Genomic DNA, 25,422 nt, shown 5'->3' on the forward strand with positions numbered 1-25,422 from the left:
GGTTATGGTGATGGAGTAATTACTTTCAGTTGAATGTGATAGGCTCGCGCGAACTACTACTATCTACACTGTGATGTGCCATGATAAACCATTAAATATTAATTTCATATACACGCCATTATTATCCGTTAGTGTGTGGGGCCTCCTCAACCCTTGAGGGCCCCGGCGGCCTTGTTGGCGGCCTCTTTCCTGAATACTCTTGTGATTCTTTCGTTACCGACCATGAAGTTACCAATGGTGTCGCGGCCTATGTCTTTGAACTTTTCCACGAAGCCAACCTTCTGGCCGGTGATGCTCACGTACAAGAACAACCCAATGATGAAGACCAAGATTGGGAGCCAGAAGAATAACAACATCTTGTCGCTCTCAACGGTCTTACGTGGATGGTTGATGTACGAGATCACCATGTCCTCAGACGAGTCAGACGTGAGTCCAGCGTCATCTTCTGTAGCTGATCTCTTTCTGTTGGCCAGCGTGCCTTCCATGCTTTGATGCTCATTGAGCTGTCTTTCTTGTTGTGTCTTGGGCTTCTCGCCGACAGACGAGTGCCCGAATGGGAAAAGATCATCGTATGAGGGGAGCTCAGCATCACTGTTGTCGCTGTGGAAAACGGCATTCTTCATTTTCTGCCACAACCCCTTCGTCGTTGGTCTGTTGGGCCTGTTATTGCTTCCATGCTCTTCGTCTGAGTTTTCACTCTCATCATCACTGCTCTCGTAGTCCTTGTAATCGTCATCATAATCATCATCTTCGTAAATGCCATTGGCAAACAGCTTACGGAATGGCCCCTGGCCATGGTCCGAGAAACTGTCATCTGAGTCAAGCTCGGAGTCGGCGAAATCGGATGAATCGCCGCCGTATCCGTCTGGTGAATTTGGTCTTGTTGTCTCGTAAGCATTGTCGGCCGTTTCCAAATCTCTAGACTCTTGGCCCTCTTCAGCTGAAGACTCCATGACCATCTTAGAGATGTGCTTACCATAGTCGATCATAAACAATGAGTTCAAGGAATCGACACTGTAAGATTTGGTCAACTCTTCATCGCCAACATCTCTACCGGAATTGTTGACACTGCTCACATCATCAGACATGTAGCTTTCAGCTTCAAGCTTGCTAAACATATCTAAGACATTGATATCACAATAGTCCTTCAACACCTTATCGTTAGCCAACTTCAAGTTCCAATTGGACTTGCACTCTATAAATACCTTCATCAAATCCCGGGAGCCGCACATAGAGGCGAAGAACAAAGGTGTCAAACCTTGGTTGTCCTTGATATCTATCTTGCAGCCATGCGTTATGAGGAACTTAATCAAATGAGTGTAATTCTTGAGCGTAGCAAGGTGCAATAAGGATTGGCCTTGGTTGTTGCACAATTGCCAGTTTGGAATGATGATTGGACAATTTGGTAAATCCACCAACGAGAGGAAATTGATCAAGATATCTTCTGTAGAAAGCTCGGACTTGACCAACTGTTCGACTGCCTTGTGAGCATTGTCATACCATTCTTTGCTGGCCTGGTTCATGCCAGACACATTAGACTGCTGTGGAGGAGTGCCACCGTTGCTACCAGACTGAGAGTCGGAGCCAACAATACGCTTAGCAATGTTCTTAGCATCCTCCAACTTTCCATTCATTTTCAAGCCAACGATTTGCAAAGCGAGCTCGATAAGCTGGCGGTCCGTATCATCAGTGTATGTGAAAATCAGCTGTTGGTTTACTGGAATGACATGTTCCAAGCTCTCGAAACTCACAAGCACCTGTCCTGGCTGAGCAGCAGGAGGGAGGTAGGTGACCATAGTACTATCGGACCAGCAGTGTGTGGCTAGCGAGTTTTTGGATCCAAATTTGACGTTCAAGCCAGGACGGAAATTAAAACCTAAAAGGGTCACTTCAATACCACCTCTTATAGGTCCTTGAGCAGGAATGATCTTTTGAATCATAGGATGATTATTATTCTGCTGCATCATACCAAACAGTTGCTGCAGGCGTTGTCTTGGGATAGGCAGAGCTTGTATCAGTTGAGTGAAAGCAGAGCCAGGCACAGAACCCTTATGCATAACAGATAGACCATTCTTCGAGTTCATGTTGTGAATGGAGGTGTTGGTATCACTGTTACTGAGAGGCGACAATCCGGTCGAACCATTGTACATAGGGTTTCCAGAGTTGTTGCCAGAATCGTCAAACGACATCTTCTTTCTCTTGGTACCTCTGTGACCTGAGAGAGTATCGGTATTCGTATCAGTGTTGACAAGAGCCTCGGAGTTGGAATCATCGATGGAGTTAGGCGAGAGTGGGTGCATAGATCCATCGTTGTCACCAGTACAGTCCTCGGACTTGATTTTTGGCTTCGTCAGTTCCTTACCAGACGTGCTTTGGTTCTTCTTTCTGTCCATGATCATGATTGGACTCAGCAAATGCTTGGCGACAACCTGATTTAAGTAGTTTTTCACAACGAAAAGAAGCTTGAAGCCCTTTTGTTCCTTGTGATGTCTGCAGTAACAAACGATTCTAACCGAAAAGTCTAGGTACTTACTTGGATCATCTATTAGGCCGCTTGGAGGAGCAAAGCTGACAATTTCCTTGGAATTGTAAATGATAGCCTTTTTGATCATATCTTCGTCGCTCCACATGTTAGGAAGGGATTTATTCAGGGCAGATGGGGAATCAGACATGCCATTGTCGACAGAACCGTTCTTGGATCTGGAAGCTCTCTTTTGTTCTCTCTTGATGCATCGCTTGCAAATGTTGCAAGAAGTCTGACCATCTGACGTCAAGACATAGGTATCCATGTAGAGCATGTTTTCTTTCAAAAAGCCTGGCAATTTTTCCTCGGGCGTAAGTAAGCAGTGCTTTGTCTTGGAGACCAAATCTTGTGGAATACGGACCAAAGTCTCCTTTGGAGCCGGGCTGAAGTCAAAACGCAACTTAATCTGGGTCTCCACCCTGGAGTAAGAAGGCAAGTCCATAACTTCAAGCTTGTAAGGAAGAGCATCCATTGTCTCCTGGGAGAAGTCCAAGTAGGAAGGATCATCGAGCTCCAAAGTATCAGGACAGACCTTTTGCGAGGGGTTGCCGAATTGCACCTTGGACACCTCTTTGCGGACCATTTCGTACACGGAAAGCGTGGAGTCCTTGGGAGAATGCTTATCCGGGGTATCATTGGCAAAAGAATCCTTATCGAAGTTGTCGTGGGAAGTATATAGGTAGTTTTGGTCTTGCAGAAGGTGGTCATTGTCGTCCAACTCTCCCTTTAGCGGGTCTTCAGGAAGTATGTCGTTCTCCGACTTGAGTTTCTGGAACATGACATCAAAGTCAGGATGGTACGGGCTGTTGACGCCATTATTCACTGGCGAGTTCGAATTCACCGAGTCAAACACTCTCTGGTCCAAAAACTCGCTGAGAATATCCTGGTCTTCCTGGTCCTGGTGGAGAAGGATATTGTGGTCTACGACCATATCATCAGCAAAGGCCATAGTTTGGGAGGGCCGGCTGGAATATCGTCGATGTGGGAGTAGAAAAGGGAAACTGGAAGGACGGTAGTATTTATTAACACGTTGACGGCAAACAGGTAAGAGCTAAGGAAGGTTCCTGATATATTTTTTTTTGCTTTTTTTTTACCTTTTTGCCTTTTTTTTTTTTTTCCTTTGTTATCTCCTCTTCAATGGATTTTGCCTGGTTTACGGGTCTCCTGCCTTACTGGCTTAGCACGCGAAGGTTATATGGGCTATTTGGGGGAAAAAAAGGGAGGGTCAGGAATAGGGGAGTGTGAAAAACCTGGGAAAACTGAAAAAGAGGCCACGTTAAAGGTCTCTTGGAGGCGGAAAGGGGGGTAGGGAAAATCACGGGGAAGGAATTACGAGGATGTACGGGTTTAGTTACAGCCTCGAAAGTAAAAAAAAACGCCACTACTCTTGTTTCTTTCAGCTTCTATGCTTAAGTGTAATGTGGGATAGGCGCCTTGGGGAAACCAAGTTTGTTGGGTACTATGTTGGGGCGCGAGGCGGGTGAGACACCCGTGCCTCCACAGTGTAAAGTTTTAGATTTTTTTTTTTTTTGTGCTTTCTTTTTCCAGAAAAAAAATAGTCTGGTCACGTGACCAGATCTCTTTTTGCCCTGTGCGTCAAAGGGCAGTCAAGGGAGAAGTAGTGGAACTGGTTGCCAGGGCAGCGGAAGGTACACTTTGAGAGTTTGAGAGAGGTTGTTTTTTTCGGAAGGTGAAGGAGGTCAGGTTTCCGGAGATAAGTTTCTGGTAAAGCCGGAAACCCGGATTTAAGCTCGGAAATTGGATTGACTCTGCCACTCACATGGCGCCTGGAGGTGGGTTCAATAGATTTGCGTTTGTTGAGCCAATCCAGTCACAGGCGCCTTGTGATATTTCGCTAATAAACGGGAACCGTCGCTTGTTTAAGCGAATTGCCATTGTGGTGGCAAATGGAAGCGCTCGAGGAATTTGGATATTGTAGGTGATATATTGGACTTGTTTGGATGGCCAGGTGGTGGTTTCTAGTGAGGTATGTTATATATGAGAGTGACAATTGGACGAGGGGATATTACCATGATAAAGCTTTCTGGAACCAATGTCTGTTTGGCGGTAAAGAGGTCACAGTGAATGATCTTTGATGGTTTTCCTACATTATAAGGGTTCAATTGGCTGTTTACTTGACGTCTGTTTGGCGCCTGTCAAGTGGCTGCAAAACAGCCGCAAACGCTGTAAAGCCGCGCCACAGAAGTCCACATATATAAGGCCCAATGTCCCGGCTGATTGATCGGAAGGAAGCTTGATCTTGAGAAGAAAAAGGAAGTTAAAAAAATTTTTAGAATTTGACATGAATTGTCGTTTTGTGATCTGGAACCAGAGGACCCTGGAACAGGGAGGTACGGGTGTAAAAGGGCCAACCGGTGTCACCCCACACAATTGCCCTTGGGAAGCTGCTTAAACAAAATTGAAAGGTTTAGGGCATACCCAAGTGACGTATAATAGTCTTAAGAGACACTGCCGTCCCTCTGGGTATCTTCCAACTAGAAACAGCTGATTTTTGCAAAATTTGCCAAAAACTCACGTGCATCTTACACGTGACCTCCCGCTAACTTATCATCAATCTTCTTCCTTCTTCCACCACTCACTCCTCCTCCAATGCCTAAAAACACACTTTACGTGACTGGGTTCACCAAAGAATCCAAGGCAGCCGATTTGGCTCCAGACTTTGAAAGTACGTTCCATCCTAGTTCCCGCAGGTTTCAAATCCCCAGAACCCTCCTTTCCTTTCACCTCGACCCTGTTTTTCGTTTCCGTCCTCCTAGGACACTTCCACTCCAATGGCCCGGCCTCCCAGCTATCCCCATCCTCTGTTCCGCCTCTTCCCCTTCTCCTTTCTTCTTCTTTCTGTTCTTTTCCTTTGTGGTTTTTGATCCCAGCCAATTCCAGATTTCCCATTCCAACTAACACATTAGATACGGCGAGCTCGTCCGACTCGATATCCCTCCTCCCAGAACCGACGACGGAGAAAAATACGCCTTTGTTGAATACAAGAACGAAGAAGATTGTGAGAAGGCCTTGGAACTTGATGGCAAGCCATTGCCTTATGCTAAGCAGGACGGATTAGTCGTGCAAATGGCTCGTTCCGATCCATTTTCCGCCAGACGTGGAAGCTTCAGAGGCGGCCCTAGAGGCGCTTTCAGAGGTCGTGGTTACGGAAGAGGCGGCTACGGAAGAGGTGGTTACGCTGCTCCTCCTTATGCTGCTCCTTACCCTCCACCTAGAGGCGGTAGAGGTGGCTACGGCTACGGCTACGGCTATGAAAGAGGTGGATACGGTTACCCTGGACCTCATCCATATCCTCCACCACGTGGTGGTCGTGACCCATATTATGGCGATGGCTACGGCTACGGTAGAGAGCCATATGGCTACAGAGACAGAAGATACGATGATAGAGGTCCACCAGGCGATGAAAGAGATTCATACAGAGATCGCCCTGATAGATACGTGGGTGACCGTCGTGACGGCGGTCGTGATCGTGATTTTGAGACCAGAGACGAGGAGCGTAGTCGAGACGCCCAGGTCCTGAAACTCATGAACCAAATGGCAACGAGGAATTCTCTCGTGGTCGTTACTCAAGGTCAGCTTCGCCTCCAAGAGAAAGAGAGAGATCTCGCTCTCGTTCTCCTAGTCGTTAAAAGGGAACGACTACGAATAAAAAGTACATAACGGACGTTTAATCATTGAAATAAATAGATAGGTGCTAAATGGCATTCATCGTAAACGAACCTAAATGAGGTGGTTCGTAACCTCTTACTCCATTGAACCCCAGTCCTGAAAGGTAGGCTCCTCCTCCAACACTGCCCATAAACTTGTTGGAGGCATAGCGATTAGTGTTTCTTGTTCTGGTCTCCTGTAACGTTAAGAAGACCGTCGTAAGTACCAAAGTATCGTGGTCGATACTTGATGCAAGCGAAAGATCAATATGTGGATCCATGTTGGTGTTATCCTGGTACACCTCCACTTTACCTGTCTCTGAATATTTCTTAGGGAATAATGGCGAATCATCCATGTAAGCACATGAATCAAGGAAGCGGCCGAAAGGCGGCATTTTGTTAAGGATATATGTCCTAATTGAGGCTTTCAGAAGAGGTCCATCATCGTCAGTCAAGATTGGGTTTCTTGGATTAGGTACTGGATTTGGAAGATCCTCTGGTGCAACATTCGATCCTGTTTCATGCAAGTTGATCGTGGAGCCTGATTTTTTGTAAGCGCTTTGTTGCAGCTTGTCTATGATGTTGTCGCAAAGAGAGTCCTGGCGGCTTCCAAGCACGAGTAGCTTTAATTCAGGATTGTAACTCATCAAGTATGGATTAGTTAACGATGTTCCCGAAAGGCGAAACCGGGTATCTTGGTAATTAAAGTCGGCAAAGGGCCTGTGATTATTTTGGAAGACCAATAGCTTCAGAGCGGGCTGGTCTTCGGGAGTGAAATGGAAAGTATAACGACGATAAAGAGAGAAGTTTTTGACGTGGACCGTGCAGAACACGAACAGCTCATAGTTCTCGTCCTCGTCACTTTCTCCAACCTTAGGACGAAGTGGGATCTGGCGATACTTTCTGAAAACCATGTATGGCACTTTCTTTCGGAACGAAGACATGTATGGACTCACAATCTTCAATATAGGAAGCCCGTCGCCTCGAAGTTTATAGTCCACGGGGATAATATGCTGTCTCTGGTCAATTACAATACCTTTATCGGTAAGCGGGCCCAGATTTTCCTCGGAAGGCGGTCTTCCCTTGACCTTCTTGATGTTGCCTTCTGCGTCATACACAATATAAGTGTTTTTGTTGAGTTTCTTCTGGTTCGAACGCAAGTAACGAAACTTCTCAAACGATCTCATGTCTGGAAACACGTATGTGGTGCCCTTGATGAACTCCCTGCTGACCACCAAGCTCCTCTTCAAGTTCCACACCGACGTGGGACGTCGAAGGATGCACTCGTCCAGCTCCAGCTCCGATATCATGGTCTCGTCATCGTCAGAAGTGGCAGTCGGGCTGACATCCACATTCATCGGCCCGCCAGCCCTTAGCTCATCTAGTCTCTGAGCTCTGAGTCTATTGATCACGTAAGGCAAGTACTCCGTATAGTTTTCGTTATACGTTTCCTGGAGGTCCCAGCGGTGGGATTTCGGCTGTGCTAGCGTCTCTGTCTCGGAAAGCGCCACCGACTCCTGGTCTAGGTAGCTTCTGACGTCTGTATCTTCAGGGCCAGGCGATACATCAGCTGCGTTGACCTGATTAATGGAATGAAGAATCTCCACTTCATTGGGAGCAGGAAGGCTCAAACGACGCTGAAACGGTCTCACGTCAGTCAGCGACGTCGAGTTGGAACGCAGTTTCCGTCTGAATATTCGCTTCATCAGTTTATGTGGTAGTTCCAGGTGAAAGAACTAAAGATGAGCAGATAACGTTTGCGAGGCTGAACAGGCCTGATAGAGGCAGGAAGAGCACGAGACGGGGAGATTAATTACACAGAATTCTGGGAGGGGAAGACATTGAAGAACAAATGAAAAAAAGTATAAAAGGACAGGGAATTCCCCTTTTTGAAACGTGGGCTAGTGGGAAATTCAACGTCTTCTCCGTGTGTGGAACGTCGGAGAAATGGGTGCAAAAAGAAGACTACCACTGCGAGATGATTAGCACCGGCACATTAAGTACGTCAAAGGGGCCAAGAGGAAGAGACAAAGGCGTTTTGTGTTATTTTAGAGAGAAGGTTTAGGGAAACGAAGGTGAAGGTGGAGTGATTTCTTGGTGTTCTTGGGGGACATTAAAAAGCAGATTTTTTTGGTACCCTCTAGGTTTTGTTGCTGATGTAGGGCGGTTAGAGGTGCCCCTCTGGACTATTGTCATAGGTTGCTGGACGTCGGCAGTGCCTCGAGCTGGAAACGGTAAAAGTTGCATTGTTCGGGCGCCAGAGGGCCAGAAGGGTGGAAGTAGAGTTGCTAGGTGGATTTGGTGGTGGAGTTTATGGGGAGTGGTGAATGAGAGAGGGCTAGAGATGGGTAGATTAAACGAGAAGGCGTGGTTTCTGGTTCTTTCTATGTGCATTGACGTCTTGGCTGGGAAAGCTGGCTGAAGCTTTTAGGCAGTTTTCGAACAAAATGGATTCTAGAGCAAAGCTTATTTGTTGAATGGCTGGTGGATAAGGTTTCGGGGGACAATTGTGGTTGATTAGATAGAGTAAAGGATGAAGGCCCCACAGGTAATACCGCAAACCGACGATCTTCAAGCCTACTTCACCGCGTTCGGCTCTTTCTTATTGGAAGTTCTCGTGGAGTACGACAATGGGATGGGTTGAGAAGTGTACGTTTGGACATGGGAAGGAAAGGGACCAGGGACGAGAGAGGTGAAGAGGCAAAGGGTGATGGTGAGGAAGTGAAGATTTCAGAGGAGTTTATGAAAAGCTGCTTAGGTTAATTAGGCATATCTTTCGTTGTGCTCATAGAGGCAGTCGAAGGATACCATGTATGTTTCCAAAGCATCCAATTGAGAGCCATTTAAGGACTCAATGGGTGAAGAGGAAACGAAGAACAACAGGATATCATCAGAATATCAAAACTTTCGAAGGTTCAGTTCGAACGGTTGTTCTGTCTTCCACTACTATCTCATTTTGCAACCATTCCAACACCATCCATTTCAAAATTCCACCCATTGACCAGCCACCCAGCCCAGAAAGCATTTTTCAAAACAAGGTAGCCAACCAAATTCCATTCCCAGTACTTGACATACTTTTTTTTTTTTACCTTTTTAACAACTCATTCTTTGCCCTCTCCCAGCCTCTTGCTTCTATCCCCAGTGGCTGCGAAAACCAAGCCTGATCTCTCTAGACGGTCTCACACAATCCAGCTATGGCCGCCCGTCCAGGCCGCCCAGAATGCTCTCAAACAGCCCCTATTTGAAAACGGAAATACAACTATACCATTCCATATTTCCATTTACCTTTTTACGAAATTCCCGTCTTGTCGTCGTCGTACCACCACTCCGCACTTTCCCACAATGGCCCCTCCAGAAAAGCGAAGAAATAGGCAGAACTGGGCAGAACTGGACAGAACTGGGGCAAAACTGGGGCAGCTAACCGAGTCACTCAGGGCAGCAAAAGTGCCAGTTACCGGTACCGAAAACACCGAAGGAAAAGAAAGAGAGATCTCTCAACGGAATTTCGCCTTTTTCAAAAACACTTGTTTTTCCGTTGACCGTCATTGTCAAAGAGGCCATGGTGGTCTGTTCGTCTGGTTCTCTCGCTGAATGGCTCGCTGAGTGGCTCTGTCAAGTGTTCTGGTGAGGATAACTGGAGAGCAAAAAAGAGCCCGCACCGGCACCAGCAATCGCCAAACACCGAGCCACCATTAACTAACAAAGGATGGAATTTGAAATTTCAAGAAAAAGTGATATTTTGGGCATTTCACTTTTCCTGATATCCTTCTCTTTTTTTCCCCTTCCTTCCTCTTCCCCTTCCTCTTCCATCCTCGTATACCTTCCACTGCCACTCCCACGGTTGGCTGCGAAATCTGGAAATCTTGACTCCAGCTGTACTCTCCAGCCAAAGAACCACCACCTCGTCAATTGACTCAATTTCCTACTAAAATCTTCCCTTCCTCTGCCAATCCCAACCTCCATAGTAAACACACCTCCTGACATTCTTTCCCATTCTTTGTCCTTCACCTTCCGTGCCCATCCTCCACTTGTGGCTTGCTCTTGCTTTCGCACGTAGACGGGTCTGGCTAACCTTCACCCTGCGAGGCAGCCCTGCCACAGTTAATACTGCCTTTTCTTTCTGTTTTCCCCTAAAACCCACCTTTTCTTGTTGTTTTTTATTCCCAATTGATATGCCTGCCCGTCGTCGTTCTGCCCGTGTTGCTTCTCGTGAAGAGCCAGTGGCCAAGAAGCCAAAGACTGAAGCTGCTGAGGAGACTGAATCCACCAAGACGCCTGAATTGGAGGTGGGCGATGAGCTTCCTTCGTTGAAGCTTTTGGATAACGAAGAGAACGAAGTCGATGTGAGTGAAGTGGCTAAGAATTCAAAGTACTTGGTCATTTTCGCCTACCCCAAGGCTCTGACCCCAGGTTGTACCAGACAAGCCTGTGGTTTCCAGAAATCCTACCAGAGCTTTGTTGATAACGATACGAAGGTATTTGGATTGTCTACTGATAGCCCTAAGGCTCAACAGAACTTCGTGGATAAACAGGGTTTGAAGTATCCCTTGTTATCTGACCCAAAGAGAGAGTTGATTGGCCTTTTGGGTGCAAAGAAGAGCCCTTCAGGCACGAAGAGATCCCATTGGATCTTTGTGGATGGTAAACTTGCCGTTAAAAAGGTTCAGGTTTCGCCAGAGGACTCTTTCACTACTTCTTTGAAGGACATTGAGGGCTTTGTAGCCAAGAATGGCGGTGTGAAGCCAGAAGCTAAGGTGGAGGAGAAGGAAGATGCCAAGCCAGAGGATTCCAAGCCAGAGGAGCCAGAGACCAAGCTTGAAGAAAAAGCAGTTCCAGTGGCAGAGCCAGAGGCCAAGCTGGAGGTCGAAAAGCCAGCCACTGAAACAGATACCCAACCAGAAGCTCAACCAGTAGCTCAACCGGAGGCTCAACCAGAGACCAAACCAGAAACTGAATAGACTCAAAAGTATAACATGCTTTTTTTATTGATTTTTTATGCGTAGACTAATGCTAAACTCCCAAGAGTGCAAGCAGGTGGACCAAGACAGCTAACAATGCAGCCACCCTCGAAGCCCACCACCAGTGCTGGATCACAAACGAACAGTAGGTGAAATCAAACTTCCACTCGTTGTGGTTGTAGTCGAATTGACCACTAACAAGACCTGTTTGACCGTCAAACTCGCCCATCATGGCTCTTACCACCACCTCGTGGATAGGTCTTCTTTTGCTGTCTTCCACTGGGGCTTTTGATGCAACCCACTCGTCGTTTTGATAATTGTAGTACGACGAGCAGCCTTCGTGGTCGTGACCGGTCAAGATGAGGCCCTCTTTGTCTGCGTTAGGGAAAATGATATTCAACACCTTCTGCGATGTCTCGTAAAGAAGGTGGTTTTGCGACCGAAGCTTACCGTTCTTGTAAGGTTCTTTTTCGTAGTTTTCATAATAACGGTGCTCGGGACCGTCAACACAAATACCTGCTTCTTTGTAGAAGGGAATATGGGTGAACAAGACTGTCGAGCCCTTGAAATCCTTATTGGTTTCATTCAAATGCTCCAAGAATGACCAGGTGTAATTGACAAAGTCCTCTTCCAAAGCAGGACCTTCCAATGTAAGCGAATCAAGCACAACTATACGCCATTCCTCTGGCTGGCCCTTGTTGTAAGTAATGACATAATTGTTCTGACCGAAAAGAAGATGGAAACGGGCCATATGTTGCCAAGTAGCATCTCCACTGTATCCAATATCATGGTTTCCGGTCAAGTTAATGAAAAGAGGATTCTTCAAGTTAAGCTCCTGATGTTCTGGATGTACCCAGTCATAAGTATCCTTATACTGCCTAGTCTTGAACCTGTGATCTGGATCCATGACCTTCTCCCTATCAAGCCAGCCCATCCAGTCATAATCCTCATGCTTGGCCCATGTCTCGACCACATTCTGCTTATACTCATAATCTCTGGGGAACAAACGCTCCACAAAACGAAGAGTCCTATTATAGAACTCCGAATCGAGAATCCACTGGGACGAGAACTGGTCACCCATCACAGCCACGTGGCTAGGTTCCAAGCGGGATTGCATGATCTTGTAAATATGGCCCAAGTAGTAGTCGTTCCCATAGTTATCAAGTCTCTTGATGTACTTGGTAGATTTCCAGTTACCATTGATCTGAGGATCACCGAACGTAAGCATATGTATATCAGAAACCTTCCCGTCAACATGTGTCCTGCTATCCCTAGGAGCCCTAAGCGAAGGAAAATTAAGCAAGGCAGTTTGGAAATACGTGTTTTCCACGGGTAAGATCTTATTCAAGATCGGGTACTTACTCTCAAGCACCTCGCCCCTCCATGAGCACAGCTCTGGCGTGTTCACCAAGTTCGGGTAGAAGTAAACGAAGAAGTTGAGTGCCACGGCAATCGCCGTCACTACCCAGCGGAAACGTGCTAGCATTGGGGTATTTGGAGGAGTAGTTGGAGTAGTGAAGATGTCAGTTGTGTGTAGGAGAGGCAGTGGGGTGACTGGTGGAGGTTGGTCTGAGTTGGTGAAAGTTGGTGTTTTGGAGGAAATGTAGTGGTTATGAAAATTGGAGTGGCTGAAGGTTACAGGTGACGTTTAGGCTTGGTGGAATTTGGGGTTTTCGTTGATAATGATTGGTGGTTGGGATCTGGTGATAGCGAGGAAGGCTGTGGTCCGCATGTGAGTTGGTTTTTTCGGGAAAGGACAAGTGGAAGATGACGGTAGGTTGTTCTTTGGGGATATTGATGGAAGGAGATGGGCAAATGGGGCTGCCTTGGTTGAGGTGGTGTTTTTATTGGACAAAGCTGGATAGTGGTATTTCGCAGCCATTAACTATGGAAGCTGGTATCAATGGTAGTCTAACCATGATCGCCAGAGGCTAATTGAGCCTCAAGAAGACCGTCACTACATCAATTGGCTGAGAGTGGATTGATATATTCATTTGCGAGTCCATTGACTGTTCATGCGGTGTTGTGACTGTGGATTCATCAATAAATGGAAGTTTTCCACTTCGACAACCAACCACAGAATAATCTACGTCTACAAAAGCAAAACTCCGTACGTCATCATTTTAAATACGTTCTAGCGATGCAGCGGGTGCGATACTTACAAAGCCTCACCCAAAGTCTGGTTCAACCTGGCGACCTTGCTGGAGATGGACAAGTCAAGGGTCTTGTCGCCAACCTCGACAACCAAACCACCCAAGATCTCTGGAGAGACCACGCTGTTGATCTTAAGGGTCTTGCCGTCACCAACGAAAGAAGATTTCTGGATGGCAGCTTGCAATCTCTTCAAAGTCTTGTTGTCCAATGGCTTGGAAGAAGTGATTCTGGCCTCAACGACACCCTGGTAGGCCTCGTACAAAGAGCCAAAGTTCTTGTAGATGTTGTCGAACTCAGCCAATCTGTTGTTCTCAGACAAAACGCCCAAGAAGTTGTGCACGGTCTTGTCCAAAGACAAAGACTTGGAGATGGTGTCAATGACGGTCTTTCTGTCGTCACGGTTCAAAGCTGGGTTGGTCAAGAACTCGGAAACCTTCTTGTCCTGCTTGATCAAGTCAGCGACCTTGGTCAATCCCTGGTAGGAAGAGTCAACAGAGGACTGCTCCACGGAAGCAGAGTACAAGGCATTGGCGTAGGTTCCGTCGACACCGAACAATTGCACTGGAGGCTTAGCGGACTTGGCAGCGGCGGCCATGGTACGGGCAAAAACACGGGAAGCCAACATTGAGGAGGATTGTATGGATGTGATGTGTTTGGAAGGACAGTAGGAGAAAGGTTAGTTTTGGAGATTTGGATGTGGTTTTTTCGCACCGAGTCTGGTGTGCAGCATGATTGGACGAGCGCGGTAGTGCGGTGTACATAAGGGTGGAAGTGGCCGAGGGACCGGTGAGGGACCGGGTACGGTGAAGGTTGGAGGGAGGATGAAGGTAGATTGGTTTTGTTGGTTTGGATTGAAGGTTTATTATGGGCTTTGTCAATTGGGCGAAAGCTGTGTTCTTTTTTGCTGATGTAGTGGGGTTTAATGGATGGTGGAGTGAAAAGTGTGGTGAGCGTTGGACGCTTTTCGCAGCCATTAATGGAAGAAGGGAAGGTAGTAAAGGGAGAGAAGGAGAGGTTGGTTTGGTGGAGAAGGGTTGTTGGTTTGGTTGCTAGCTGGAATTGATTAGTTGGGACGGCTTTTGATTTTGGTTTTTATTTTCGTTTTGTGGCATTTTGTAATGTGTGAATTCTATGAAGAGTTAGTTAATGTAGTATGTTTTTGACAAAGGTGTATTAATTAGGACAATTGCAAACTAAAAAAAAAATTAAATCATGATTCTTCTGACTTTAAGAACCCCTAGGGATACTTTGATCGTTTTATCGACGAAAAACACTGACAACTATGAAAAGCACTGGCCTGGAATCTCTTCCTTATGTTCTTCAGTACTACACTATACAGCCAATACCTAAAGACCCCAACTATCAACAGACCCACCATAAGTCACGTCTGATTGACACTCGAATCCTACTTCCCAACTACCTACCTATATTAGTTCTTCTTCGAAATCCATTTAAATTTACCCATTGACCAGATCAACGATGTCTGTCTCAAACTGCCAATATGCGATCACTACTGGTTTTGCAGCCACCGTCATCTCCACACAAAAACAGCAAAACTCACAAACAGCAATCACCAACACCAAAACCTGTCTACCCCTTCATCCCTCCACAACCTTCTCCCTCTACAACTCCACCTTCACCAACTTCTCTATGTCCCTTGGTTGAACCACCTCCACCTCTGGTAGTGCACATACACCCGTACATCTCACCAATTTTTTCACCTACTCATTTTTCACCATCCTCTAACCTCAAATCCAGACGCCAAATGTTCTCCCTAACAAAGTGGCTGTGGGCGCCTGTTTCCAGGAGCTTTCTAAGGCTCCAGAGCACGGCAACGCAAAAGCCCAAGCAAAATCTTTTCAAAAACGAGGGAAAGACGGATCTTGAAGAGAGAGACGAAACTCACGCTAGACAGAGAGCTCTTTTGTCTGCAGAGATCAGACTCAAGTCATACGCTGCTGGCCCTGAAAGACCAGGATCTACGAATTTCAGAAAACCCATCCATGACCATCTCTTCCACGGTAAGCCTATCAGAGCGTTGACTGTGGCCATGAAGAAGACTGCCGGTAGAAACAGAACCGGTCACATCACAGTCAGAGGACGTGGTGGTGGACACAAGCGTCGTGTAAGACTTGTGGACTTCAACAGAAACATTCCAGGTACACAGAAGGTGCTCCGTATCGAGTACGATCCTAACAGAAGTGGGCACATTGCCTTGATTAAGCATGAGGAAACTGGAGACCTCTCATACATCTTGGCTCCATCTGGAGTCAGAGAGGGTGACACTGTCGAGTCGCTTCGTACTGGTATTCCTAAGGATTTCATAGAGGAGATGAACGAAACCAACGACGGTGAGATCGACGAAGCACTTTTGAACTCGCGTATTATGCAAAGAGGTAACTGTATGCCTTTGAGCATGATGCCAGTGGGTGCTGTGATACATAATATCGGTTTACATCCACACCGTGGAGGCCAGTTGGTCAGATCCGCCGGTACGTTTGCACGTTTGCTTACCAAGGAACCTAACAAGAACAGAGCCATTGTGAAGTTGAGTTCTGGCGAACAGCGTTACATTCGTATGGACTGCTGTGCTACTTTGGGTACGGTGTCCAACAAGGCACATTCGTTGATTAACTGGGGTAAGGCTGGTAGAAGCAGACACAGAGGTTTCCGTCCAAAGGTCAGAGGTGTGGCCATGAACGCCAATGACCATCCTCACGGTGGTGGCCGTGGTAAGTCCAAGTCCAACAAGCTCTCTCAATCTCCATGGGGATTGAAGAAGTTCGTCAGAACAAGAAAGAACAAGCATGTCAATAAGAATAAGGTGGTTGACAGACCTAGAAGAACTGACCAGAATTAAACATAAACAACAGATTCCTATAATTTGTACATAGATATTATATCACTTACGAGGTATCACAGAATGGGAGTTCGTTCCGCCCGAGACGGCTCTGGACCCAGCATAAGAACGATGCAATTGCAAGCCACAACTCCTGGCTCCGGCCCGTAGCGACGTAGTAACCGACTCCACCAGCCAATACCACTGTTGTAAGTGCAAGACACTTATGGAACAACGTGAACGACCTGCGTTCAGGAGAGTGAACTCTGTTCCAAAGAAACTTTGCCATTGACGATGCTGTAGAGAAAATCAGCGCCCTTTGTCTTACAAGCGGTGCCAAAGATTCAAACAGTGGTTGAGGCGATCTGGGTCTGGTTTCGTTACTGTGAACACTGGCAAAGTCTTGAACAATTGAGGAATCGTCGGTTCTTGGGCTAAACGCCGAATGAATTGGTCTAATTGACGATAAAGATACTTGCTCGTTGTCTGTGGCGCCGTAAGTTCGACGAAGACTTCTTTGGCCTGATATGAACGAAGCATCACTGTGTAACGACCTTCTGGAAGTCTGTGCTTCAAGGTCGAGGTCTTCACTGTCGTTTCGGTGGTGAGGCGACATCAAGGAAGCGACGCGAGCGAGGCTGTCGAGTTGTTCGCTTAAAGAACGGTGGTTTTGCTTGAAAAAGACCATTTTGGGTGGTTTGGGAGAGAAGTAGAAATGGCTGCAAAAGCGAAATGGAGGTGGGTGCGACAGACCGATTGAGCCAGTAGGCTGCCGAAGGTGAATATACACTGGAATAATGAAATGGGAGAGATATAATGTTTTAAATAAAGCCTTTATTTCTCGAAGTTACCTCTGTTAGTTCAGAATAGCCGGTGGTCACTCTTTGGGCTGCTTGGCTGTTTGGAATGGTAGTGATGGTTGGGACCTCTAGTCTACCACAACAGATCGAGGCTGGTTAGCCTATACTAAACGCCTTAAGTATTAATTGGAGGCAATGTTTGATTTATAAAAGTCAATCGAGCCACTTTGGCCCATTCAATTGCACCAGTACTGCCCTTTATTGTTCCTGGACCAGCCAAGACAACTAAACCGATCAGCCTGAAACAACAACTTGGAGCAAACATCATCCACTGTCCATCAATCGCCTCCAACGTAGCCAATTCCCGGGCAAGCTATACCACCCTCAGCAGCGGACTACTTCTGTTTCCCTTCACCTTCATCCAAACCTTGAACACACACTTCCACCTCACACATCCTCCTCGTCAGATACCATGTCACCAGTTAAATACCTCATCTGAGCCTTCAAGTCACTCATATCTGGTTTTTCTCGAAAACACTCAATGTATTCTGGATCACTATAGATGAACGGTAGAGCTGCATCGTCCTTTGCAGCCACGCGTATCTGTTGCTTAAGCATCGAATCCACGTCTGTAACTTCAAGAATCAATATCCCTAGACCATTTTCAAGCCTCAAGCCAGCCACTTCGCCAAAAAGCTCTCGTAGTTGTGGGATCGTAATGAACCTGAGGTGCGCTCCCTTGATGATCATGATGGATAGCACAGACATGAACGTAAACCGTTCCATATGAATATTCTCATACTTCACCAAGCTTTCCTTAGTAAAGAGTACTAGGATCTTATGGTACGAGTCGTGGAGAACAGCTGTAAGCCTTCCGTCCTTGGTGGCCTTGCAGAAGCTAAGTATACGTAGAAGCGGCGTAGCTTTCACGTTAACATCACCTTCGCCTCGGTAGTCAACAAACCGCTTTTTTGCTAACGAATTGGTGTAGATGGAGGTGTTGGGGATCACGTCAAGTATCGATTCGAGGAGCCATGGCGGTATTAGTGGAATTGGGTGCATTGGGTAGGGGAGTTTTTCAGTGCGATATCATTAGTAGATGGTGTATTTGATGATGGTCTACGTTCTATAATCTATGTACATCAAGACCTGTTTTGTACCTTCATCTTCTTGTACTGGAGTCTCTTTTCTCTCTTTTGTTGTCTTTTGTCCATCATTCTCAACCTATCCTTTTCTTGACGTTCGCTTTCTTCATATGGTGAAAGACTGGTGATCTTGTCAAAGAAAGGTTTTTGGAAGTCAAACGACTTGTAACGCACCGACATCGTGTCGTAAGCGTAGCAGATTTGCATATCGTCGAATCCAAAGTCTGAATCGACTCTGTGAGTGACGATGTTTTCAATGACATCACCAAGGTACTTATCAAGCATTGTGCACTGTCTCTGGTATTCCTGATCGTTACGAATGAAGGTAGGTCTTTCAGAGTTTCTCGTACTGTAATGCGTAAGAAGAACCTTGGGGCACCTCATGAGCTGGGCCATCCTGACAGCCTCGGTTGTGGTTGTGTGCTTCTTGGCTAAAGCCTCCTCAATCAAGTCATCGTCAAGGGATGCCTCGTGAATAAGCAAGTCTGTTCCTTGTCCGATTCTGTAGAATGCTGGGTTCGAGCGAGTGTCGCCGGAAAAGGAAATCTTGAAGGTTTCGTCGTTAGAAACGTTAAAGGTCATACTGACCGAATAGGCCCAGTAGCAATGGATAGCTCTCACGGTTTCCACCTTGGAAAGGTTAAGAGCTTCGTAAAGCTCTCTGACTCGTTCATGTGGAAGCATGCCCATATCTTTACGAGGAATGGAAGAGTTCAATTGGCCAGCATCGTACAACTTTTCAAAAGTTTCGATGTCTGATTGTTGGAATTCGGCTTCTCTGCGACTGTTAAACACCTCGTTACTAAGATAAACAATACGATTAGTGTCAATGTCTGCAAAGTTGTTTTCGAGCTTGAACCATTCATTCAAGAAATGGTCGAATTGCCATGGCAAGAGCAAGTACAACTTGGAGTCTTTGTCCTTGTTGACTTCAAACCATGCACGGATAATCGAGACAAGGCCAAGGTGGTGGTCAGCGTGAAGATGACTCAAATAAATAAGCTTTAGCTCTCGGAGAATATGATGATACTGTTCGCCGTTGTTGTGTCCAAACATTCTCATCATGGTACCTAAAGTGTTTTCACCTCCATCGAGAATAATAGAATTGAAACGAATCTCCCCAGTGTTAGAGTCAACATAAGGCACTCTAATTAAGTTGGACAAGACATTTCTGTGGATCGAAGGAAGTGCAGACCCTGTGCCTAAGGTGAACACCTGGGCGTGGTCCTTTACGGATGTGGTATTCTCAACAGGCGCCAACAGGATTGTTTCTTTTTGAGCGAGGGTGTCAAAGTTGACATCAATTTCAGTTCCAGCAATATGCTTTTGGTATAAGGAAGCGGACGTTTCACTCAGCACGTTTGACTCATCCACCTCTATTTTCGATGGAGAGACAACGAACGACTGAAGCAGCTGAAGTTTTAAAACGTTTGGATTAGAAGATGGAGCTTTCGTGTCGCTGTATGGAAGACTGAAATTATCGTTCATAAAGCACTTGAGCTTAATGTGATGGACGGTGGAAGTGAGGAAAACCAAGGAATTGTCACATACCTTGGAGTGACAAATGACGTGCTTGCAATCAGGTGGAAACTTGGAAATGAAATCAGTATATTCTTTCATGCTGAAGTCGATATCATCTCCGAGGAAATGGTAGACGAGGCCAATATCTTCTTGGCCATATGTGTCTGATTTTTGGAACCATTTGTCACTAGAAAGAGTGTTTTGGAGGTAATGCTGATTAGGGATATCGAGAATCAAGGTCTTAGGAAAATGATGAGGTGGTTCCAAGACTTCATCAGGCTCGACCCAGTTTCCGTCACTTGTTTGAACACGCTTACCTTGGGTAAGAGATCTGAAATCGACACCAGGCTTCACACCAAGCTCCTTGGCTCTTTGAGGGTTGAATTTACCTCTCACAGGTAGCATTCTAACGATGTAGGAAAGGGAATCCTGGTCACGAACGTTTAAAGTTTCTGAAGGGTCTGGAAGCAGCACATGCGTTTGAGCTTCAGTTTCTGAAGGGTCAGATTTATAAGAATCAGGGTCATCACTGTTAACCTGGCTTACATCTCTTGGAAACATTAGCGAAGTAATTTTCAGGAGCTGTCTTTGAAACGTAGCCACCACCTCTTGAGAAACCAGTTTCTGTGGTTCATCGCTTTGGATCCTCACTGGCTGTAGAACCACCGCCGAGTCTCCAATGGCCTGGCCTTCCTGTGGCTCAGCAATATTAAGCTCAATGCCCTTTCTAAACACAAAGTACCGCCACGTAGCGACAATATAAGAAAGCACCTTGTTGCTATTAGTGTATACATCTAGGCCTCGGCTAGTAGCATCACTAGTGGTCAAAAAAAGACCAGGAAGACCTCCAATCTCCGACCAGTGCTCCAACGTACCTGTCATAAACACAGATTTAAGCTTTCCAAGTCTCATGGAGTTTTCATTTAATGTTCTTTGAGCACCTTCAGGCACTTTACCAAAGAGAAACCTCGAGCCCTCTCTGGTCTGAAGCATCACGAGCGGATGCTGCGTATCGCTTGTTTTATGGCAAACCGTAGTGAATGTAAACATATTGGAAGAGCTGCTTCTTGGGCGTTTGAACAGCGAGAAGAAGTCTTTATACTGTTGTACTGATTCGAATAGTCTTGGAGGAAGTTCACTGGGTCTGATTATCGAGCGATTCTTTTTGTGGAGCAGACGTCGAAGGAGTAGCAGTACTATAGGGGGTTTTGGTAGCAAGCTCACTTTAGAAGCATGACTCATGTAGATGAGTCAGAGGGTATATATATATGGTAGATAAGCGATGCGTTTAGCAGTAGTAGTTTTTTAGATGCGATGATTTCGCACCCAATCTGGAGAAGTCCACCATGGTGAGAGGAAGAAGTGGATCAGAAAATAGAAAAAGAAGAAGAAGAGGGGTAAGGAAGTATCAGATATGGTTGAGGTTTGTCTACTAGTGTTTCGTTTGAAGTGATTTTTGGATGACTTTGAAGGAGTATGTCTGGGAAACTTGGCGTAGGATGGTTGGGGCATCTAGGCATTTCGCAGCCATTGTCTGGAAGGCTTCCTCTTGTGGGTCTTGGGAGCCTTGGGTTCTTAATGGGGTAAGTTTTGGGATTGGTTTGTGGATTAAGGTGATGAAGCTTGGCATATGATAGACATAGTGTTGGTTTTGAAGGGAAAATATAGGGAAGGTCATTAAATGGCCATTGGGATGCCCAGTGGCTTTGGGAGTAGGAACCAGACAGAGGGCAGAGTAAGCACATGTAGAATGAAAGGCAACAGTAGGTGCTAAAAAATGAGTCGTTCGTCTATTATTGCCGTCTATTACATGGGATGATGTACTTTCCTGACATGGAACACTTATTGCTCAGCCCAAGACACTTGTACCAGCACTACTGGCTAGTACTTCCTAGATCTACTAATCAAGTAAGCCATCTTTCAGCCATTGAGCTAATTGGGGTTCCTCTAGCAGTTCCCAATCCAATACTAGTGCAGCTAACAGCTCATTGCGGCATCATAAGCCATCTGTGATGCCTAGAACAACTAGACAATCAATACCTCCACCTTTCCACTAAAGCACCCTTGAAGATCTAGAAAACATCCTCGTACATTATTTCTATCGCTCGTGTGACAATTGCAATCACAGCCTACTACCTCAACAATGTCTATCACACTTGGCCAATTTCCAGATCTCTCACCCTCTTCACACTCCCGCCCACCTCTAGAACCTCCCACTAAAGCCTACCGGCAGAAGCAACCTAATAAACGCCGTGTGGCAGTACATATACCACTTGGTCCCATGAGGCTGATTTCATTACAGGTAGTTCAAGGCGGTGACCTGCGGTACCAGCCGAGCCGTACAAGGAAGCAACTACGCAAGATGCCGTGAAGGCCGAGCAGAGCAAAGGATACACTAATTGTCCGTAGGTGACGATAAGGGAGTCACTTTTTGAATATCTTAACTATGGGTAGACAGACGTCACTGGTTTTCATGACAACACCTTCCATGCATGGCCTAGAGGTCCAGGGCTGGTCCAATCCAGCCCTAACGACCAATTCAACCGAACTACTACACCCTTCAAAACCGACCACCCTTATCCCTCCCTCCCTATGCTTGTGGACGCCTCAAGTACACCGTTGGAAACCCCCGAGTACCACATTCCTGTTTAACCAAGATGCTTAGATCAAGCGTACAGCGTACCACTATGACGTACCCAGACACGGTGCCTAGATCACCAAAACAACAAACAACAAACAACAAACAAAAAAACCCACCCACGAGGCCGATCCACGTCGATCCAATAAATTAAACTCGTAAACAAAAAAAGTTCCACAAAATACCCTTCCATACATTTGACAGCGCTTTTGACAGGCCTCATGGGCCCGCGTTTGCAGCCACTCCCAGAAACACCAGACACAGCAAAAACCATCAGAAACAGCATGTATAGCCACACATCCATTTCGGCAAAACGCAAGGGAAAGCCAACCGAAAACAGCCACCCGATCCCGAAAAAAAGCCTTATTTTGAAAAAAAATTTTACAATGCCCTGCCAATAGTGTTTAGAGTTTCCCCACCGATTGTGCTCCGCATGTCCAAAAGTGGAAACTGGCGTGGGTCAGAGATGCGAAAAATAAAGCCCAAAAGCAGTTCCACTTTACATAAAGGGCGGCTAATTTGGGCCTGTTTCTTGACATGCCTGGACGAAAAGTATAAATAGTGGGGATTCCGGACTTCCTTTTCTCTTATCTGTATTTTTGTTCACCTTCTGCTTTCACTCTCTTCATGTGGTGGCTTGTTTTCGCAGCCATTTGGGCACTTGTCGCTGCGGCTGGTCTTTCTCCCTCAGGTGGTTACGCTCCAGGAAAGGTGAAATGCCCTGAGAATGGAGACTCGCTGCTACTTAGGCTGGGGGATCTGCTTTCTGCTTCTGAGCAGGAATGGGTGCAAAAAGAGAAGAAATTACAAAGGAGGCATTAGAAGACTTTTTGGAAACTCATCTTTCTGACTTTGATCTGGATTTGCTTAAAAATGGCTCTTTTAGGCTTGCCACGGCGTTTTCCGGTGGTGGGTATAGGGCTATGCTTGTGGGTGCTGGAGAGTTGGCGGCTATAGATAGTAGGTCGCTGGGAGAGTCTCCAGTGGCTGGACTTCTTCAGGCCAGTACGTATATTGCTGGGCTTCTGGGCGGTCTGTGGCTCTTGGGGCTGGTGGCCATGCAAAATTGGCCTTTGGTGGAGGATATAGTGGATGATCCGCTGGGGCCTGGGTTGTGGAATATCACTAAAGAGAATGGGATCTTGGATACTTCAGATATGTTTGGCCTTGCATGGGCTGTGATCACGAATAACTACCAAAATTGATCACTCACGTTAGGTTTTGGGATAAACCAGATGGAGACGGAATTGGCGATGAAATAGAGGCCAAGGAGAAGGCCGGGTTTTATACTTCGGCTACGGATATCTGGGGCAGAGCTTTGGCCCACCAGTTGTTTCCTAGCGTTGAAAACTACTTTGCGCCACTTCTTTGGTCGGATATTCAAAATACTCTGGCGTTTTATAACCATTCCATGCCTTTCCCTTTGGTTACAGCCTTGGCTCGTAGACCAGATTCCTTGGTTTACGATTTGAACTCGCCAGTGGTGGAATTCAATCCTTTGGAAATGGGTTCCTTCGATTCCTCCATCAATTCTTTCTTCCCTACAAAGTACTTGGGTACGAAAGTCGATAATGGTGAACATAACGGTACTTGTATTGGCGGGTTCGATAATGCCGCTTTTGTGGTTGGTACATCTTCTTCGTTGTTCAACCAGTTCCTCGATACTTTGGTTTGTCCAGACTGTGACCAGCTTCCGGGTATTGCCAAATGGCTTGTCAAGAACTTATTGCAACGCATGTCCAAACAAAAGGAGGATATTGCTATCTATAATCCTAATCCTTTCTACGGTTCTGAACACGCTGGATCTAGCAATTTATCTTCCAGTGACTCGCTCTTCCTCATGGATGGTGGGATTGGCGGTGAATACATTCCTTTATCTTCAGTGATGAACACACATCGTCAGTTAGATACCGTCTTTGCTCTTGACAATAACCCTGGCGGCTGGCCAGATGGATCCTCGCTTGTTAATGCCTACCGTCGTTCGCTGACATACGAAGGAAAGTCGCTCATTTGTCCTTACGTTCCTGGCGAGGACACTTTCGCTGCTCATAACTTGACTGCTCGTCCTGTTTTCTTTGGATGTGATGCCAAAAACCAAACCGATCTTGCTAAAGACGACGTTATTCCACCTTTGGTTATTTACTTGGCCAACCGTCCATTTGAGTTTTACACTAACCAGTCAACTCTTCAGTTAACTTACCCAGATGGAGAAAAGAAGGCTACCGTTCAAAACGGGTTCGATATTGCCTCTCAAATGAACGGTACTGTTGACAGTGAATGGGGCACTTGCGTTGCTTGTGCTCTTATAAGAAGAGAACAAGAACGTCAAGGCCAAGAACAAAGCGACGAGTGTAAGAAGTGCTTTAAGAAGTACTGTTGGGACGGTTCTGTGTATGAGGGACCCAAGTACTACCGTCCAGTGAACTACACTATAGATGGTCTTACAAACAGCAGTATGACGCTTTGGGGAAACAGTACCGTCTACGTGCCTGATGATAGTACCGGCAGTGGTGGTATTTGGGGCTTTGTCGGTAGAATCTACAGCTGGGTTAAGCTGTTGTTTTAATAAAACGGTGGTGTTGGCTGCAAAACGTGAAGAATACCCAGAGGGAGGCCAAAACCGATAAGGCAACCCATTCGGCTTGTTTAAAGGACCCGCTGAAGCTGCCTGGATTTGGAAGAATTTACGAAACCTATGGATAAGAGTATGTTCTCTGAAGTGACGCTTTGACTCCCTCTACCATTATAGAACTCTACAGTCCCATTCTAAACTCACGAAATACAATAATAGTAACGAACTTATGAAGTATAAATAAAGGATTTGAAGACAGCTTTAGCCCCTCTTCATATACTATTGTACCTTCTTAGTCTTTGACTTTTCCATGTGCCTAAGCGAAGCATGCTCAGCATGCTCAGCATGGTAAGCGAGAAGAAGCCACTTCTTCCCTGTTTACCCCAAAAGCCCAACCCATGTTCTGCCACTTAAAACCTTATTATTCCACTTTTAACAGAAAAGCCAAAACACCCTCCAAACCTCTTCGCAATGCCACCACTCCCACTTCTGGCTGGGTGGATCTGGATAGGGACCCTTTTTCAGCCGCTCCATCGGATCTTCCTTCCTTCACATCCTCGGCATCCAGCCACCGCCAAAAAATAAACCAAAAGAAACACGATA

The 25,422-nt window shown here is 46.2% G+C and overlaps 10 protein-coding genes across 10 annotated transcripts; 4 read left to right on the top strand and 6 right to left on the bottom strand. All coding sequences in view use genetic code 12, as the record gives it.

Moving 5' to 3' along the window:
* Positions 1-146: 146 nt before the first annotated feature.
* SPT23 (Spt23p) lies at positions 147-3,473 on the bottom strand (the record flags this gene model as incomplete). The annotated part of the gene is made up of 1 exon (XM_025488313.1): positions 147-3,473. The coding sequence occupies one exon, from the start codon at positions 3,471-3,473 to the stop codon at positions 147-149; it is 3,327 nt and encodes a 1,108-aa protein (XP_025342975.1).
* Positions 3,474-5,134: 1,661 nt separating this feature from the next.
* Positions 5,135-6,167, top strand: SLR1 (Slr1p; the record flags this gene model as incomplete). Its single annotated transcript, XM_025488314.1, has 3 exons — positions 5,135-5,235; positions 5,452-6,041; positions 6,091-6,167. 3 exons carry the CDS (start codon positions 5,135-5,137, stop codon positions 6,165-6,167), a joined length of 768 nt encoding a protein of 255 aa, XP_025342976.1.
* A 72-nt stretch (positions 6,168-6,239) lies between these two features.
* CXQ85_004706 (uncharacterized protein) lies at positions 6,240-7,898 on the bottom strand (the record flags this gene model as incomplete). Its single annotated transcript, XM_025488315.1, has 1 exon — positions 6,240-7,898. The coding sequence occupies one exon, from the start codon at positions 7,896-7,898 to the stop codon at positions 6,240-6,242; it is 1,659 nt and encodes a 552-aa protein (XP_025342977.1).
* A 2,466-nt stretch (positions 7,899-10,364) lies between these two features.
* DOT5 (thioredoxin peroxidase) lies at positions 10,365-11,150 on the top strand (the record flags this gene model as incomplete). Its single annotated transcript, XM_025488316.1, has 1 exon — positions 10,365-11,150. One exon carries the CDS (start codon positions 10,365-10,367, stop codon positions 11,148-11,150), a length of 786 nt encoding a protein of 261 aa, XP_025342978.1.
* Positions 11,151-11,202: 52 nt separating this feature from the next.
* CXQ85_004708 (uncharacterized protein) lies at positions 11,203-12,636 on the bottom strand (the record flags this gene model as incomplete). Its single annotated transcript, XM_025488317.1, has 1 exon — positions 11,203-12,636. One exon carries the CDS (start codon positions 12,634-12,636, stop codon positions 11,203-11,205), a length of 1,434 nt encoding a protein of 477 aa, XP_025342979.1.
* Positions 12,637-13,308: 672 nt separating this feature from the next.
* Positions 13,309-13,929, bottom strand: ATP5 (F1F0 ATP synthase subunit 5; the record flags this gene model as incomplete). The annotated part of the gene is made up of 1 exon (XM_025488318.1): positions 13,309-13,929. One exon carries the CDS (start codon positions 13,927-13,929, stop codon positions 13,309-13,311), a length of 621 nt encoding a protein of 206 aa, XP_025342980.1.
* A 1,140-nt stretch (positions 13,930-15,069) lies between these two features.
* On the top strand, positions 15,070-16,164 carry CXQ85_004710 (mitochondrial 54S ribosomal protein uL2m; the record flags this gene model as incomplete). The annotated part of the gene is made up of 1 exon (XM_025488319.1): positions 15,070-16,164. One exon carries the CDS (start codon positions 15,070-15,072, stop codon positions 16,162-16,164), a length of 1,095 nt encoding a protein of 364 aa, XP_025342981.1.
* Positions 16,165-16,210: 46 nt separating this feature from the next.
* On the bottom strand, positions 16,211-16,759 carry CXQ85_004711 (uncharacterized protein; the record flags this gene model as incomplete). Its single annotated transcript, XM_025488320.1, has 1 exon — positions 16,211-16,759. The coding sequence occupies one exon, from the start codon at positions 16,757-16,759 to the stop codon at positions 16,211-16,213; it is 549 nt and encodes a 182-aa protein (XP_025342982.1).
* Positions 16,760-17,390: 631 nt separating this feature from the next.
* Positions 17,391-20,659, bottom strand: CXQ85_004712 (uncharacterized protein; the record flags this gene model as incomplete). The annotated part of the gene is made up of 2 exons (XM_025488321.1): positions 17,391-17,909; positions 18,104-20,659. The coding sequence occupies 2 exons, from the start codon at positions 20,657-20,659 to the stop codon at positions 17,391-17,393; spliced, it is 3,075 nt and encodes a 1,024-aa protein (XP_025342983.1).
* A 2,370-nt stretch (positions 20,660-23,029) lies between these two features.
* Positions 23,030-24,813, top strand: PLB4.5 (Plb4.5p; the record flags this gene model as incomplete). Its single annotated transcript, XM_025488322.1, has 2 exons — positions 23,030-23,406; positions 23,466-24,813. 2 exons carry the CDS (start codon positions 23,030-23,032, stop codon positions 24,811-24,813), a joined length of 1,725 nt encoding a protein of 574 aa, XP_025342984.1.
* Positions 24,814-25,422: the final 609 nt, after the last annotated feature.

Source organism: Candidozyma haemuli (genome assembly GCF_002926055.2).
Source record: "Candidozyma haemuli strain B11899 chromosome Unknown H_2014730914, whole genome shotgun sequence".
Classification (NCBI taxonomy): domain Eukaryota; kingdom Fungi; phylum Ascomycota; class Pichiomycetes; order Serinales; family Metschnikowiaceae; genus Candidozyma; species Candidozyma haemuli.